This window comes from Dipodomys merriami, unplaced genomic scaffold, assembly GCF_024711535.1.
Source record: "Dipodomys merriami isolate MVZ:Mamm:240054 unplaced genomic scaffold, mDipMer1.0.p SCAF_34, whole genome shotgun sequence".
In the NCBI taxonomy this organism is placed as follows: Eukaryota; Metazoa; Chordata; class Mammalia; order Rodentia; family Heteromyidae; genus Dipodomys; species Dipodomys merriami.
Window position 1 is genome coordinate 17,868,777 of NW_027204937.1, and position 15,873 is coordinate 17,884,649.

At 38.9% G+C, this 15,873-nt stretch overlaps 1 protein-coding gene across 17 annotated transcripts in view; it reads right to left on the reverse strand.

The window, feature by feature from the left end:
- LOC138803492 (microtubule-actin cross-linking factor 1) overlaps positions 1-15,873 on the reverse strand; it is a 254,203-nt gene that overhangs the window by 146,722 nt on the left and 91,608 nt on the right. For all 17 annotated transcript variants that reach the window (XM_069987601.1, XM_069987600.1, XM_069987599.1 and 14 more), the window contains 9 exons: positions 15,658-15,796; positions 14,865-15,058; positions 12,954-13,116; positions 12,068-12,151; positions 10,981-11,088; positions 10,510-10,608; positions 8,414-8,566; positions 7,150-7,238; positions 4,173-4,308 (listed from right to left, as the gene is read on the reverse strand). In XM_069987601.1, coding sequence (XP_069843702.1) covers positions 4,173-4,308; positions 7,150-7,238; positions 8,414-8,566; positions 10,510-10,608; positions 10,981-11,088; positions 12,068-12,151; positions 12,954-13,116; positions 14,865-15,058; positions 15,658-15,796 — 1,165 coding nt within the window. The remainder of the gene's footprint in view (positions 1-4,172; positions 4,309-7,149; positions 7,239-8,413; positions 8,567-10,509; positions 10,609-10,980; positions 11,089-12,067; positions 12,152-12,953; positions 13,117-14,864; positions 15,059-15,657; positions 15,797-15,873) is intronic.

Genomic DNA, 15,873 nt, shown 5'->3' on the forward strand with positions numbered 1-15,873 from the left:
AACTCAGCCCTGATAAGTCTCAACATGTAGGAAATATTGTGAAGCCAACCTGGTAGTGTTAATGAAAAAAAAATTGTAAACTGCAGAATATTTAGTAGGGCCCAAAATTCATAGATTATTTGAAGGATGATGGATGGCATTTAGCATATCTGAGTGACAAGCTCTACAAAGTGGCAAGCAGTAAATGTAAAGGACAGTTATTTCTAAGACTAAATCATTACAAAGGGTTTTAAAAACACCTACCAGTTCGGAGAAAGTAAAAAAAAATCAACCTCATATAGCAACTTCTCAGTGTTGAAACCCATGCAGAAGACTCTGGAAGAAGCACGTCTCTGCTGATGGGTACAGCAGGAGTGGTCCACAGCATGAGAGATTTAAACAGCCCAACAGCCACAAAATAGTTATGCATCCTAAGAATAGGCTTGTGTATACACCCAAGCAACTGGGACATTTACAATCATTGTGGCCAATGCTAGCTTTACAACAATGGATCTAAGTTAAATTTTCCAATCTGAATTATATTTATTCTAGGACTTGGAAATAGCAAGATAAGAAGGAACAAGTTGGGTGCTAGTAGCTCATGTTTGTAAGCTTAGCTACTTAGGAATCTGAGATCTAAGGATTATAGTTCAAAGCCAGGCTGAGCAGGCAAATCCATGAGAATCTTATTTCCAAGTCACCACTAAAGACCCTGAAGTGGTAGAGCAGTAACCTTGAGTAGAAAAAGCTCAGGTATAGTGCCCAAAGCCCTGATCAAGCCCCAAGAAAGAAAGAAGGAAAGAAAGAAAAAGAAAGAAAGAAAGAAAGAGAGGGGGGGAGGGAGGGAGTAAGGGAGGGAGGGAGGGAGGGAAGGAGGGAGGGAGGGAGGGAGGGAGACAAGGGAGAGAGAGGAGGGAGGGAGGGAGAGAGGGAGAGAGGGAGGGAGAGAGAAAGAAAGAAAGAAAGAAAGAAAGAAAGAAAGAAAGAAAGAAAGAAAGAAAGAGAAAAAGAAAAAAAGAAAGAAGGGAGGGACGGAGGGAGGGAAGGAAGGAAGGAGGGAAGGAAAGAAGGAAGGGAAAGGAAGGAAGGAAGGAGGGAAGGAGGGAAGAAAGAGAAGAGAGAGAGAGAAGAAAGAGAAAGAGACAGAAAGAGGGAGAGAAGGAGGGAAAGAGGAAGGAAGGAAGGAAGGAAAAAGAAAGGGGAATACTCTAGGGACCAGACTCTTGCCTCAGGAATCACTGGTAACTTTCCTTCTGATCTAGGCTTGAATGGGTAGAATAGTAACAATGATGATGACAACCACTTATTAGGTTTATTTACCACTGACAATCCTCAAAATGATCCTAATAGCTGTTTTGAACTTTACAACTTTGGGGGACGGGGGGGGGGGGAGGATATGAAGGGACAGGAAGGGGAAATAAAGCAGGAGGCTACAACACTTGGTAAGAAATGTGCTCATTATCTTACCCACATAATTGTAACCCCTCTGTACAGTATTTTCACAAAAAATAATAATAGATAACAAAAAATAGCTGTTTTAATCTTAGTTTATAAGTAAGAAAATAAGCCACAGAGAGGGTAGTTAACTTATCCAATGTCAAAATACTAGTGAGTTCCAAAAATAAATCAAGTCTATATTTTAAATCTTACATTATAAATTGCCTGTTCAATTGGCTCCAGTATTATTAAAACAAACATACAAACAAAAAAACAAGCCAAGTTACATTTTACACAAGTTAGGCCCTAAGGTTGCTGAATAAGTCAAACCTCACACATTGTCAAAATCACCTTTGTACATCCTAGAAACAACTTCTAAAGAGTTCTCATTTTGAAGCCTGTTATCACAGAAAGATGTTGTTTAGATTTTAAATAATTTAAGAGCTTAACCAGTTAAAACACTACTACTTTCACAATTTTTCAGCTCTTCTTGTCCATATTCATTATCTTCATTTCCTTCCATCCTCTCTTTAGTCAGTGTTGCTTTCTAGTCCTTATTAAACTCTTTATAACTTATCCATGGATACCCTTGTTGAAGCAATTGCCTATCACCTTCTTGTCTTGTAAGCAATGAATTTCATTTCTATGTCAATGAGAAATAAACCCCACAAAAGCCTACTTTATCCATTCAGTGTAAAAGACAGTGCCTGTAGTACAATGAACATGGGGTGAATGAATGGATAAGTAGAAAGAAAGCCCTTAAATCATTAAGCCAGATTTTTTTAATGTATGCTCAAGATTTTAAACCTGATGACTGTACACTGGAAGAAAGCAAGATAACAAATGAGGGAACAGTAGAACTGGCTCACTTCTTTCACTGAAGGAGCTCAATTAATGGAATAATTGGTAGGCTTTGCCACACTAAGTAAAATACTATTTGCTATATTCCCCTCATCTTGTTTTCTAACCCAGACTATAGGATTCAATTTGTGCAAGTTAAACATGTACCAATCTACTATGTCTCTTCTACAGAGAAACTGAAAAAAGTTCATGGACTTGAGACATCTGAAAATTCCTTTTAGAAAAATCCATGTAAGGCCTATTTAGCAGCAAACAAAAGGAAATCTTATGTTAAGAACTTTAAATTTCTTCTATAAGATTCACTGAGCCTCAGAAACGCTGACATTGAACACAGATGTGGAGTCTAGCCAAACAGAAAAGACTACACAGATCCTTCCAACATCATCATAACTGGAGGACAGGCAGACAGCACTAAACTGGGAAGTAATCCAGAAAAAAAAAAATCCATTTCAGCCCTACCAAACATGGACATTGTGACCTAAACAAGCATTAAAAGACAGAGGAAAAAGAAGGAAAACATAAAAGGCTTCTACTTACCAGAGTTGCAGGGCACGCCTCGGGTAGATAAGAGATAGAGCCTTATGGAGCAGCTCAGCCGTATCACACACACAGTGTAAGCTTGGTGTTAGCGTCCAGCATGCGACTGTTTTGTTTTTTGTATTTTGTTTTTGTTTTTGTTTTTTTTTTGCAAAAAAGAACCCCAAACAGGTCGTCCTCTTTTCCCTTTGTGCATTTGTGCTTAAACTCCAAAGGGTTAGTGAAACTTGTAAGCAAGGATGTCAGTTAATCAGAACAATACTTCACATGAAACACACACAGTACAGGGACACATCATGCTCAATGTAGTGGTGCTCAGCAGCTTGTCTTTATTCTCCAGCCCCCGCCCCAATTTTTTTTTTAAACTTTCAAAATGAGAACTGAATGTTCTCAGCAAGCAATTGTTAAAACTTTTCATATACTCCCTTATATGGTGAAGCAACAAGCCATTAGAAGTGGGTTACTTTATATAGATAATGCTACATCAGCATATTCTTTTTGGAATACCCCATCAAATCAGGGCTGGTCTGTCTTTACAACTCTAGCTCCTGGTGCATAAATTTATATCCAAGGACCAAAAGTCAAGGTTTATTTTGTCTGAGCTTTATTTTAAACATCATTTGAATCTAATTTGATTGCCACATGAACTCAAGTTTTGTTCTTCCCCACAAATTGGCCATTGCTTCACAACATAGGAAATAAGCAGGCAAACACACACATATATATGTATATATCCCATAGACACATGTATATATTATGGTAAGTGTACACACACATAAATATTCAGGAAGTACTTAGGACAACCAACAACAAACTACAACAACTTTTATATGGTCCAGGAAATAACATGGAGTGGAACTGGTAAAGCTGTCATGTGATGGGATGACCATGAGTAGGGGAACCAGTGTCTCAGTCAGTGAACTTCATCTACCACTTTGCTTTGAAATGGCATTCATTTCTCACTCTTCATTGTAGAGAAGGAAAGGTTCACAGCTTTTCCTTCCCAATATCCATAACTCTTGGTTAACAACTTTGGGGTGAGAAAGCCACAAAGGAGTAATCTTACTGCCCTGTGATCAGATATAATACAAATTTATGTTCTCTTGGACTGCTTTCAGCAACAAAATGATAAAAGACAGAAAAAAGGTCCAAAGGTTTGTCCGTTGGTGTTTTAACTGACTAATACATCATGGAACCCCAGTTAAGATACACAAGACAAATGGTTGCTAAGGTGAAGTTAAAAATTAAGTCACATGGGTCATGGAAAGCTAGTGATTGTGACTCTCAATCAGCAACATTGTTTTCACACACTCAGAGAAGGTATCCTCCCAACATTGGAAGACAAAAACTAAAAATACCTTTTGTTCTGTCTGCTGAGCCAACTGGCTCTGGAGCTGTTGGAGCTGGTTTGCTGAACCATCACAAAGATCATGGTAAGCCTTGTTCAGGGCATTCAATTGCTCAGAAATCTGCTCCTTCTCTTTTTCTGAGAGTCTAGAAGATGAATCATTAAAGATGATTTAAAAAATTAATTGTAGCTGGGTGCCAGTGCCTCACACCTGTAATTCTAGCTACTCAGGAGCCTGAGATCTGAGGATCATGGTTCAAAGCCAGCCCAGGCAGGAAAGTCCACAATTGTGATCCTCAGATCTCAGCCTCCTGAGTACCTAGGATTACAGGCTTGAGCCATGGGCACCTGGCAGCTATTCTTATTTTAAAATAAAATGTTTTGAAAAGATTATAACGAAGTCTCATTTATCCATCACCCATCTATTGAGCTTTACCAATTTTAGGGAGAGGTAGAAAGACAACTGGGTTTAAACTCAGGACCTTAACTTAAGGTATGTATACAGTCCTTTTTGCTTTAGTTATTTTTCAGACAAGATCTTGCCAACATCAACCCATGATTCTCCTACTTATCCAACCTGTAGAGCTGAAATTACAATTGTCAACATCCACATGCATTCATTAACATGGGGGTTCACAGCATCAAACTGCAATCCTCCTGATCTCTACCTCCAGAGTAGCTTGGAATTACAGATATGCACTATCGTGCCTGGCATATTAATTTTTAGTCTTTAAAACAATTTTTAAGACAGGATTTACTACATAGCACAGCTGGCCTTGAATTTGCAACTCTTTCCTTCTGCCATAGCCTCTTACACACTGAGATTACAGGTAGGCATCAGCTTAAATTATAATATTTAACTGTATTTTCTATAGGTTTTTTACTAAGAAATAGATACTATGCATGTAATTGAAGCTCACTATGTATTTTGTATAAAGTCCACTCATTTTTGTATCTTCCCAAAGGTAATCACCTCCTAGATCTGTTGGTTCCTGCAACTTGCCATTTTTTAATTTTTAATTCTGCATTATTACCATGAATGAAGTATATAAGTTCATATTAGATCTATCCATCAATTCAATGGGATTCCTAAGCTTTTCTTGATTTTTTTTCTTTTTTTTTCTTTTTGAGGGGTTAGTTGTAGGGTTTGAACTTTGGGCCTAGGCACTGTCTCTGAGTTCTCTTGCTCAAGACTAGCACTCTACCACTTGCAGCTACAGCATCACTTCTGGTTTTCTGGTGGTTAGTTGGAGACAATCTCACAGACTTTCCCTCCTGGGCTGGCTTTAAATCAGAATCCTCAGATCTCACAGGTGTAAGCCACTGTTGCCAGGCTCCTTTCTCTTTTTCTTGGCCAGTTGTGGGACTTGAACTCAGGGCTTGAGCGCTGTCCCTAACCTTTTTGTGCTGAAGCCTAGTGCTCTACCACTTGAGCTACAGTGCTACTCCCAGCCTTTTCTGAATAGAGATAAGAGATAAGAGTTAGAGATAAGAGTGTCACAGACTCTTCTGCCTGGGCTGGCTCTGAACCAGGACCCTCAGATATCAGCCTCCTGAGTAGCTAAGGATTACAGGTGTGAGCCACTGGTGCTCAACTCCAGCTCCTTTCTTGATTTAAAATTTTTTCTGTTAGTCTACCAGTCCTATTATCTTTAATTTCTTCTCTTTAGGAGTCTAGATCTCATAGTGCAGCCTCTTTGCTCTGTCCTCTCACTGATAAGACCCAGATCAGTCAAACCACTGAACCACTTTGCTCCTAGATTTCTAATGCTGCTAAGTATGCCCAACTGGGGGTTGGATCTATAACCTCAACTAGGCCTTGGTATTTCCTAACAATCTTTTTGGGAGTTCCCAGAGAAGCCCCTTTTCTTTCTGCCTCAACACCACTTTAATATTCAGTAAACACCTCTGCCTATTTGAAAGAGAAATTATAGACCATTGGACACCATTCTTCTCATATTCTGGCTTTCCTCCTGACAATATTATATTCATGTATGCCTTTCCTAATCCCCAACCCCTCATGCAGAAAAAACAAAACAAAACTATTCTAACTCTTAACGTTACACTTTCTATTAATGAATTTTAACATCCCACACACCTTCTGGAACCTTCCTTATTATCTTCTTCATTTTGTCCTTGAGACTCAGTCCATAAACAGTTAAATATTTGGACTAATGTAGTTAACATACTCTTAGTACATATTTGGTATTTCTACCCTGATGTCCGATAGGTTGGTTTCTTTGTTTTTTTGTTTTGTTTTTTGTAGGTTGGTTTTTTGTTTTGTCAGTCATGGGGCTTGAACTCAGGGCCTGGGCTCTTTCCGCTCAAGGCTAGCACTCTACTACTTTGAGCCAATGTCACTTCTGGGTTTTTTGAGTGGTTAATTGGAGATAAGTGTCTCATGGGGACTTTTCTGCCCAGTCTAACTTTGAACTGAGAGCCTCAGATCTCAGCCTTCTGAGTAGCTAGGATTACCGGCATGAGCCACTGGTGTCCTGCTCCCATAAGGTTTTCATACTTAGGTCTTCTCCTTCAACCTATGCCTTTACCTGTTTTCTATCTTGGTTAATCATACACCCTATCACCCAAGCCAAAAATCCTGAAGTTCTATCTGATGACTATCAGGTATCACCAAACCCATACCATCATCTTTACTGTCTCTTAAATCTTTGTCTCCCCATCTCCCACCAACATTTCTTGTCATTATCAAGATAGCCTCTTACTTATCTTCCGTCTAAGATACTCACCTCATTTGAAAGCTTTTTCTAAATAGTCTAACAACCATAAACAAAACCTAATTAGGTTTAAAATTCCTCATAGCCAACAAGATAAAATGAACATTCTTCAGTATGTTATGAAACTGTATAAAACTCTTCATAATCTGGCTCTTCTTGCTCATATAAATTCTCCAGTCTGCATTCTCATCATCAACTTCAAATTTAGCTAGAAACAGTAGGTCTCCCAAATGTCTGACTTTTAATACTTACTTATGACCATGCTTGGCCAAGAAGATTTGTGAAGTTTTAATGGCCTCTGAAACTTGTTCCTTCTTGGTTGTCAGTTCTTCTGCCAGAACCTAGTAATAGAAAAAAGGAAAAGCTGCTAAACCCCAAAATAAAACAGTCAATTTTTTTTCATTTTTGGTGCAGTCCTGGGGCTTGAATTCAGGGTCTGGGTACTGGCCCTGAGCTTTTTTTGCTCAAAGCTAGTTCACTACCATGTGAGCCACAGCTCCACTTACAGCATTTTTGGTAGTTTAGTGGAGATGAGAGTCATATCTCAGTTGCTTGAGTAGCTAGGATGACAAGCATAAGCCACTGGCACCTAGCAAGGGTAAAACACTTTTTTTGGGGGGGGTCAGTCATGGGGCTTGAACTCTGGACCTGGGAGCTGTCCCTTAGCAATTCAGCTCAAGGCTAGCACTCTAACACTTGAGCCACAGCACCACTTCCAGTTTTCTGAATGGTTTACTGGAGACAAGAGTTTCTCGAACTTTTCCTGCCCAGGCTGGCGTTGAACCCCAATCCTCAGATCTCAGCCTCTTGAGTAGTTAGGATTACAGGCGTGAGCCATTGGCGCCTGGCTCAAACACTTTTTGAAATAATAATTATTTTTTGGTGTCAGTCCGGGGCTTGAACTCAGGGCCCAGGTGTTTTGCTCAAAGGTACCACTCTACAACTTAACCCACATCTCCACTTCTGGGTTTTTGATGTTTAATTGGAGATAAGAGTCTCAAACCATCTTGCCAGGCTGGCTTTGAGCCATGATCTTCAGATCTCAGCCTCCTGAGAAGCAAGGGATATAGGTATGAGCCACCAATACCAGGCTAAATTAAATTTTTTAAGTCTTAGGAAAAAGTTTTGTGCTGGTGGATAACAACTATAATTCTAGCTACTCAGGAGGCAAATATCTATAGAGGAACAAGGTTCTAAGTCAGCCCAGACAGAAAAGCCCATGAGATGCTGTCTCCAAAATAACCAACAACAAAAAAAGCAAGGCTGTAGACAGGGCTCAAGTAGTAGAGTGCCGCCAAACAAACAAGCAGTGCCATCACAAGGCCCTGTCAAACCCTAGTACCTCCAAAACAAAAACATATACACTTACAACATCCCAGGAAAAAAACTACAGTGCCAATGCACTATTGCTAACTTAAAAGGTGAAAAACAACTTCTTAAGTCCTGGAAGTTAGCTTTTAATTAAGTAAAAAAGTTTATTACTACATAATCCCACATAGGCAGGATAGATACTTACCTGCTGTTCTAAAATAGCTTTTTCAATGTCTGTGGATTCTTTGGGGTGGGATGAAGCAATTTTTCCTTGTGTATTTCTTGCAAGGGTGGACACCCAACCCAAAAGTTCTTTAACTTTCTCCACATGTTCTTGTTTTTCCTCTTCTACCACTTTCTAAAATAAGATATAGAAAATCAGTACCCAAGTCAATGTCTCTTTAAACTGCCATGACTTTAGATTTCAAAACAGGCCTGAAAGTTACTGCCCTTTACATATAATATCTTGCACATTTTTATAACTCTTAGATGTACAGATAAAGAGATTGAAGACAACAGATTACACAAGGCACATATGTTAGAAAGGAAGTCTTCCTAATTCAAAGAAGCAAAAAGTATGGTGGTTAATGTTTTTAACAGTGTTTCTATCAGCTGTTGATTATTTGGAAATTTACTTTACAAAGATATACAGGCCTTTTTTGGGTGGGGAGGGACAGGGTACAAGTCTGAAGCCTAAACTTGGCTTTTTTGTCATGGCTGGCCATCACTTGAGCCACCCCTCTAGTCTATGCTTTTCAAAGTTACAAAAAGACTAAATTTGTTTTTTTTTAAAACAACAAATTGAATAAAATCTGAAATGCATAATAAATATTCTTCTTTTTGTTGTTGTTGTTGTTGGTTGTAGGGCCTGAACTCTGGGCCTGGGCACTGTCCCTCAGCTCTTCAGCTCAAGACCACTGAGACACAGTGACACTGCCAGCCTTTTCTGCTTATGTGGTGCTGAGGAATCAAACCCAGGGCCTCATACATGCAAGGCAAGCACTCTACCACTGAACCACCTTCCCAGCCCTTAACAAATATTTTATTGAAGATCTCTGTTCACATACCTTTGTATGATAAAGGCATTTACAGTGGAAGTGATGGATGTCCAATAGTCAATCCTCATTATTCACAGATTATGTATTTATGAATTTGTCTATTTATTAAAATTGTTAACTCTAAAATCAGAGTATTTGTGGTCATTCCCAACAGAGCACAGAATAACAAAAAAATCTCTGTACATGTTACCATGCGTGGTTTCAGCTGTCATACAATGAACCAGTATATTCTTCAGTCTACTTAGTGCTGTTTTTTTTTGTTTTTTGTTTTGTTTTTTTTTTGTCAGTCATGGACCTGAACTCTGGGCCTGGGTGCTGTCCCTCAGCTCTTCAGTTCAAGGCTAGAACTCTACCACTTGAGCTGCAGTGCCACTTCTGGCCTTTTCTGCTTATGTGGTGCTGAGGAATCGAACCCAGGGCCTCATGCAAGCAAGGCAAGCATGGTACACCCCTGAGCCACCTTCCCAGCCCCTAAGTGCTGTATTTTTAACATGGTAGTGATTTTGTTGCTGATTTGACTTTTCTTGTGTGTGTCTGTCTTAGGGTTTGAAGTCAGCCCTAATACTCGTGCTCAAGAGTAACATTTTACTACTTGAGCAAGAGCTCCAATTCTGGCTTTTGGGTGGTTAGCTGGAGCTAAGAATCTCATAGATTTTTCCTTTCTAAGCTGGCTTTGAACTGTGATTTTCAGATCTCAGCCTCTTGAGCTGCTAGAATTACAAGCATGAGCCACCAGTACCCAGCTCTGATTTCACTATCTAAAATGGCTCTTAAGCTTTTATAGTCCTAGAGTGCTATCCAGTGTTTATAAGCATAAGAAGGCTGTGATATGCCTTGTGGAGAAAACATTTTTTAATAAGTCTGAACAGACCTGAGTTACACTGGCCATGAATTCAATTTTGGTGAACCAATAATATATATTAAGCAAAGTATACTCAAACAAAAATACACATAAAACAAGGTTATATACTAATTTATTGGAGAACTATGACCAGAGACTTATAGGAAGTTAACCTTATATTTCCTTATAGGAGCACTAATTCAGTATTTGCTACATAGGAAGTTTCTAGAACATCAAAATGGAGGGCTGTGCAGGGAACTTTAATTTTGAAAGATGAGGCATGAGAACTGTGTCTGTGTGTGTTTTGCTGGCCTTATACATACTAGCCACATATTCTACCACTGGAACTAGACCTCAATCTGAGGATTTTTAACTGTACTTTCAAGATGATTTAGGACCCACCTCCTCTTCCTCTAACCGCCGGAGTGCATCACTGATGTATTTCACATGCTGAGTTGTTAAGGTCACCAATGCTGTATAACGTGTTCTCAAGTCCATGAACTATAGTTCAAAAGAACAATTTATATCAATTTTCTGCCAGAAAAGTATATTTCAATAGTGGAAAATAAGAACATTTTTATGAAGTCACATATTCTACAAAAAGATAAGTCCTAAATCAAACTTACAAGTTTACACTTTTTTTTATTTTTTATTTTATTTTATTTTTTGGGGGGGGTCTGGTCGTGGGGCCTGAACTCTGGGCTTGGGCGCTGTCCCTCAGCTCTTCAGCTCAAGGCTAGTGCTCTACCACTTGAGCCACAGCACCACTTCCGGCTTTTCTCTTTTTGCTCTACTGCTGAGCCACCTTCCCAGCCCTACACTTTTTTTTAAAGAGAAGACAATGGCACTCTCTTACCTTTTCCATTCTCTTACCTCTTGTGTGATGGCATCTGAAGAGGAAAGCATGCGACGGCGCTTGCTAGGGGATTTCTGCTGTGATTCCACAAAGGCCCTGTATGTCATTAGTTGCAATTCATAGTCCTAAGAAAGAAAGAGATTTCTTTGCTTTTACGTAGGGTTTTATAGCTCGTAGAATCACACCATTTTATTGCTAAAATGTAATTTGGTGTTTACTCAGTTTAGAGGTTAGCTGAGCTTCCTATAAAGGACCAGGAAGAAAATACTGGGCAACTATCAGAACTTCTATCATTGTAAGTGAATCAGCCAAATCAATATGTAAATGAAAGCATGACTGTATTACAATAAAATTTTATTTACAGACACTGAACATTGAAGTTCATATCCTTTAAATATATCATCATTTATTTTTCTTCTTTTGATTTTTTTTTCAACCATTCTCACAGGCCATACTTAGTTTACAATTTGTGACTTGCTAACCAATTTTTTTCATTCTATTAATGAGGAGGGGAAGTGAATTTTCCTGATTAACTCAGAAGGCAAACTACATTAGACTCTTCTAATCCCTACCAATAGTTTTCTCATTTTACTATGCTATTCCATGTTCCCTCTGCAACCCTGACAAAGCTGCCCTAGTCTAGGTTCTCTTTTACAAGGATGGGATCATTGCCTCATTTACTTTCATTGCTTTTAGTCTTTAAATAAACCTCTAGTTTATTCTTTATCCTGTCATCTGAGTAGCTTTTGTAAAACATGAAGATGACACATTGTTCCTCTAATTAAAGATTTCTATGAAGAGAAGTAGAGTTCCTCCAAAAGCAACATGCATGCAAATCATCTGCGAGCCTTACTAAAATACAGAATCTGATTCAATAAATTTGAGAGTCTGCATTTCTGACAATTTCTCAGGTGATGCTAATGCCACGGGCTCAAATACACCACACATCATATTGAAGAGAAAAAGAGCCAAAGAGCCAAAGTTGCTGAATAGGGCATTTTATAGGTGAGTTACAACCTCCCTGCTCTTTCCCACAGACACCACCTCCTCCTTTTCCCTCCCCTCCAGATCCTTTAAGCTCCTTTTGGGATATGAGACAGTTACCTTCACAATAGTAGAATATTGCTGGGAAAATTTCTGACACTGGTCCAGCTTTGTCTGGTTTCTCTCAATTTCAGCAAATAGATCCTAAGAACCAAAACATCACATTATGGTCCTGATTATCATCACTGAAAAGTAAAGGATTTTCTGTGTTTTAAGGCAGCAGTTCTCAAACATCAGTGGTATCAGAATTACCAGAAAAGCTGGTTAAAACAGACTGCACTAGAGATTCTAATTCAGCAGGTCTTGAGTTAGGCCCAAGAACTTGAACTTCTAGCATCTTCTCAAGTGATGCTGATCCTGCTATCTGGGGATCAAACTTTGAGAAACATTTTACTTAATATTTCATGTATCACTTCATATAATCCTAACAAGGATTATAAGGCAGGTTAGATGAATAATAAGCCATGTCTGATATAGATAAGGAAATACAATATTGGATAACCAAAGTTTTAGAGCTAGTAATAGATATGTTAGCTAAGACTAGAATCCAGGCATTATAAACTCCAGACCTCAAATTCTTAACCACAATGCCTAAGAAAACAAAACAAAATGCTTTAAATGAAAGAATTTTCATCCGTCACAGTTTTCCCTAGATTTTCAAAACTCCAGGCCAATCCTAGTAAAATAAAATGTGACATTACCAAATAAAATAGAGATATTTAACCTGTCTGTTTAATGAATTCAATATGTAGTCATATAAATTCAGAACTGAAAGGGACCAAAAGTTCCCTTTAGCTTAAATGCTAAGCAGTATCCTGAGTCCATCTGTTTGAAACCTTCTAAGAACAAGGGAGATGTGTTGTTCTTTGGGGGAAGCTTCATTTGTTAGAACATCCTCCTCTCCTTTGATGAACTAACTTTTACCACCTGCTACAACCACACCTACCGTCTGCTGGCTGAGCTGCTCTGACAATACTCTGCTATCCTCTGCCTGGCCAGGTTTCATCATTTCCTGCTGAGCAGTGGTCTCCTCAATCCACTTGATGAGAGTTCCGTGGCAGGCTCGGTAATCTCCCAGAACTTCCTGGATGTTTTCAAGCTCAGATTGGCTAGAGGAGCAAAGGGAAATTGATATCACACATCCTAATACAGATACAAAAAAATAAATGAAGCAATTCCCACTACATCCAGGTCGCTAGCTGGGCTTGACCACCGGGGATGCAACTTCACTTACGAGAATAAGAACTACAAGGCTACACAACTTCTATACATGTATCCAGTGCCCTCAAAGTAAGTAGAAACTAGTACCATACAGCCCTGAAAATTCCCTTATGGACTATCATCCTATGATAATCCTTGTCAAGTTTTATACCTGGATTACCAAAAAGGCACTACTGGATGAACACTTATATCCTGATGACAGAGTCCTGTCAGAATACCATGTTTATGATTTAGGAATCAGTATAAATGTCTTAGGGCAGAAAATGGGGAAAAGTGAAAAATAATAATTACTATTCACTTCTGTTAGTCTAGTCAGCCTTGGGATAGATAGTAATTCAAGTACAGACAATCAATCCAAATTTATATGAATTGTATACTCTTGGCCCTGTATATTCCCTACCTATCTTAGCCCTGGAATGGTGCCATTTTCTCTACCATAATATACCTATCATCAGAAACAGGACCTCAAGTAACAAAAAACACTGCATTATTTAATGTGATAGAATTAAGAAATTCTGCAAAGCTGCATTATGAAAAATGGTTCATATCTGGATTCAAAGCCAGAGTAAGATCCAGAACCCAGGTTGTCCTGTAAGCAAGTATCTCTCAAGTCTTAATTATAGACAGCCACTGTGATATATGATTTAACTAGATAAGACTAGGGCACAGGAAAAGCATTGCCAATAGTACTTTTTCTGTTAATCTAAAAGCAACACTGGCTGGGTGTCAGTGGCTTGTATCAATAACCTTACTTATACAGAAGGCTGAGATCTGAGGATTGTGGTTTGAAACCAGCCTGGGCAGGAATGTCCAGGAGACTATTCTCCAGTTAACCACCAGGAAAGCAGGAAGTAGAGCTGTGGCTCAAGTGGTAGAGTGCCAGTCTTGAGTAAAAAAATCTAAAAGACAGTGTCCACCCTCTGAGTGAAAGCCCTAGTACTAGCACCAAAAAAAAAAAAAAAAAAAAAAAAGCTGGAGCTGGGGATGTAGCCCAGTGGTAGAGTATATGTAAGTACTCAGATCAATCCTCAGGTTCAAAGCGTTAGGTTTGCCTTGGATGGTCCCAATTTTCTGTCATTCCTTGTTCAGAATTCATACTAGAGTTTAAATTTCAATACCTATAAATTCTTGTCTTAAAACATAAATGCACAGATAGAACTTTAAACTCTAGTTTTGCTTAAGCCTTAGAACCTAAACCTAACAGGAGAAAAGGTGGGATGTAATGGATGCTGGTAGTTCACACTTGTAATCCTATTTTCTTGAAGGCTGAGAATCAGACAGTAAGGGCTCCAAGTCAGCCCAGGCAGATACATTTTTGAGACACATTTTCAACCCATAGCTGGGTACATCTCAAGTTATGTGTTAGGCTGAGACTAGGATAATCAGTGTGGGCCAGGCTAGGCAGAAAGATCCACAAGAGTCTTGTTTCATGGAGGGAAGATGGACACAATGGTATGGGCTTGTTATCTCATTGGTGATGGGAAGCCTAAAACAGGTGAATTGCAACGCAGTTCCAATAATTATTTTATTCTAAAAAACCATGGCTGGAGATAGGGCCCAGAGGTTATAGAGAAAGTCTAGCAAGTACTAAGCCCTGAGTTCAAACTCCTAGTACTACCAAAAAAGAATAACTCACCGAGTTTCTAGCTGGGCAATAACACGATGCCATCGATCTTGCAGCTGGGCACCTTTTTCCTGACAGCGCTCTAAATCCAGGTTTCGCTCTGGTGTGAGGCAACTCATCTGCTCTGCCACTGCCTTGGCTTTGGTAATTTCCCCATCCAGGACAGAGAACACTGAATTCTTCTCTTTCACATCACTAAGCCAATGCTAAGAAATATAAGCATCATATCAGTTTGAATGATTTCCATGGTAAAAAGGAGTTAGTCTAAGGAGATAAGGACATTATCTAAGGTAGAGTTACACTATATCTATTAGGCTCTAGAAATATTTCTACTCATCATGGTCTCTGCTTTCCCGAGGCACACTAGGAAGCCAAGGGCAGGCACACCATATAGAAAAATGTGCAAAGAACTTGTGTTTGAAACCTGGTTTCACTATACATAACCTATGAAACTAAACTAAGTCACTTATCTAGTCTGAGTCTTGTTTTTCTCATTTTATAAGACAAAAATCTTTTCCCTGTTCACCCCAAAACTAACATCTAAGTGCTTTATAAACTTACATTATAGGCCTTTATTGTAGTCAATTAAATTATGATTTGATTGGTGACAAAAGGGAAGAATTAAGTGGAAACAGCCATTTCTATTTTTAGCTAGACATATTTGTCAGTCATTTCTTCTCTGACTACATATTAGAATATATCAAATATGATAATTTGCCCAGCTCAACCAAAATTACATTTCTCTGCTCTAAAGCAATGGACACAGTAAATCAATTTGCTAAGAAAGCAGAGTACAGCAACCAACCTGCAATGTGGACCGGTGGGACTCCAGAGCTGAGAGATCTGCTGGTACTGCTTCTTCTTGACTCAGCTTGATTTCATAGCCTTTGACCAAGAGTTCAGCATCTTGTATATTACGTACTATAATATCAATTGTCTTTAACCTGTGATGATAGAATCATCATTTTTCACTAATACACAAATTTAAAGATAGGTTACATACCTTGAGTATTATATACAA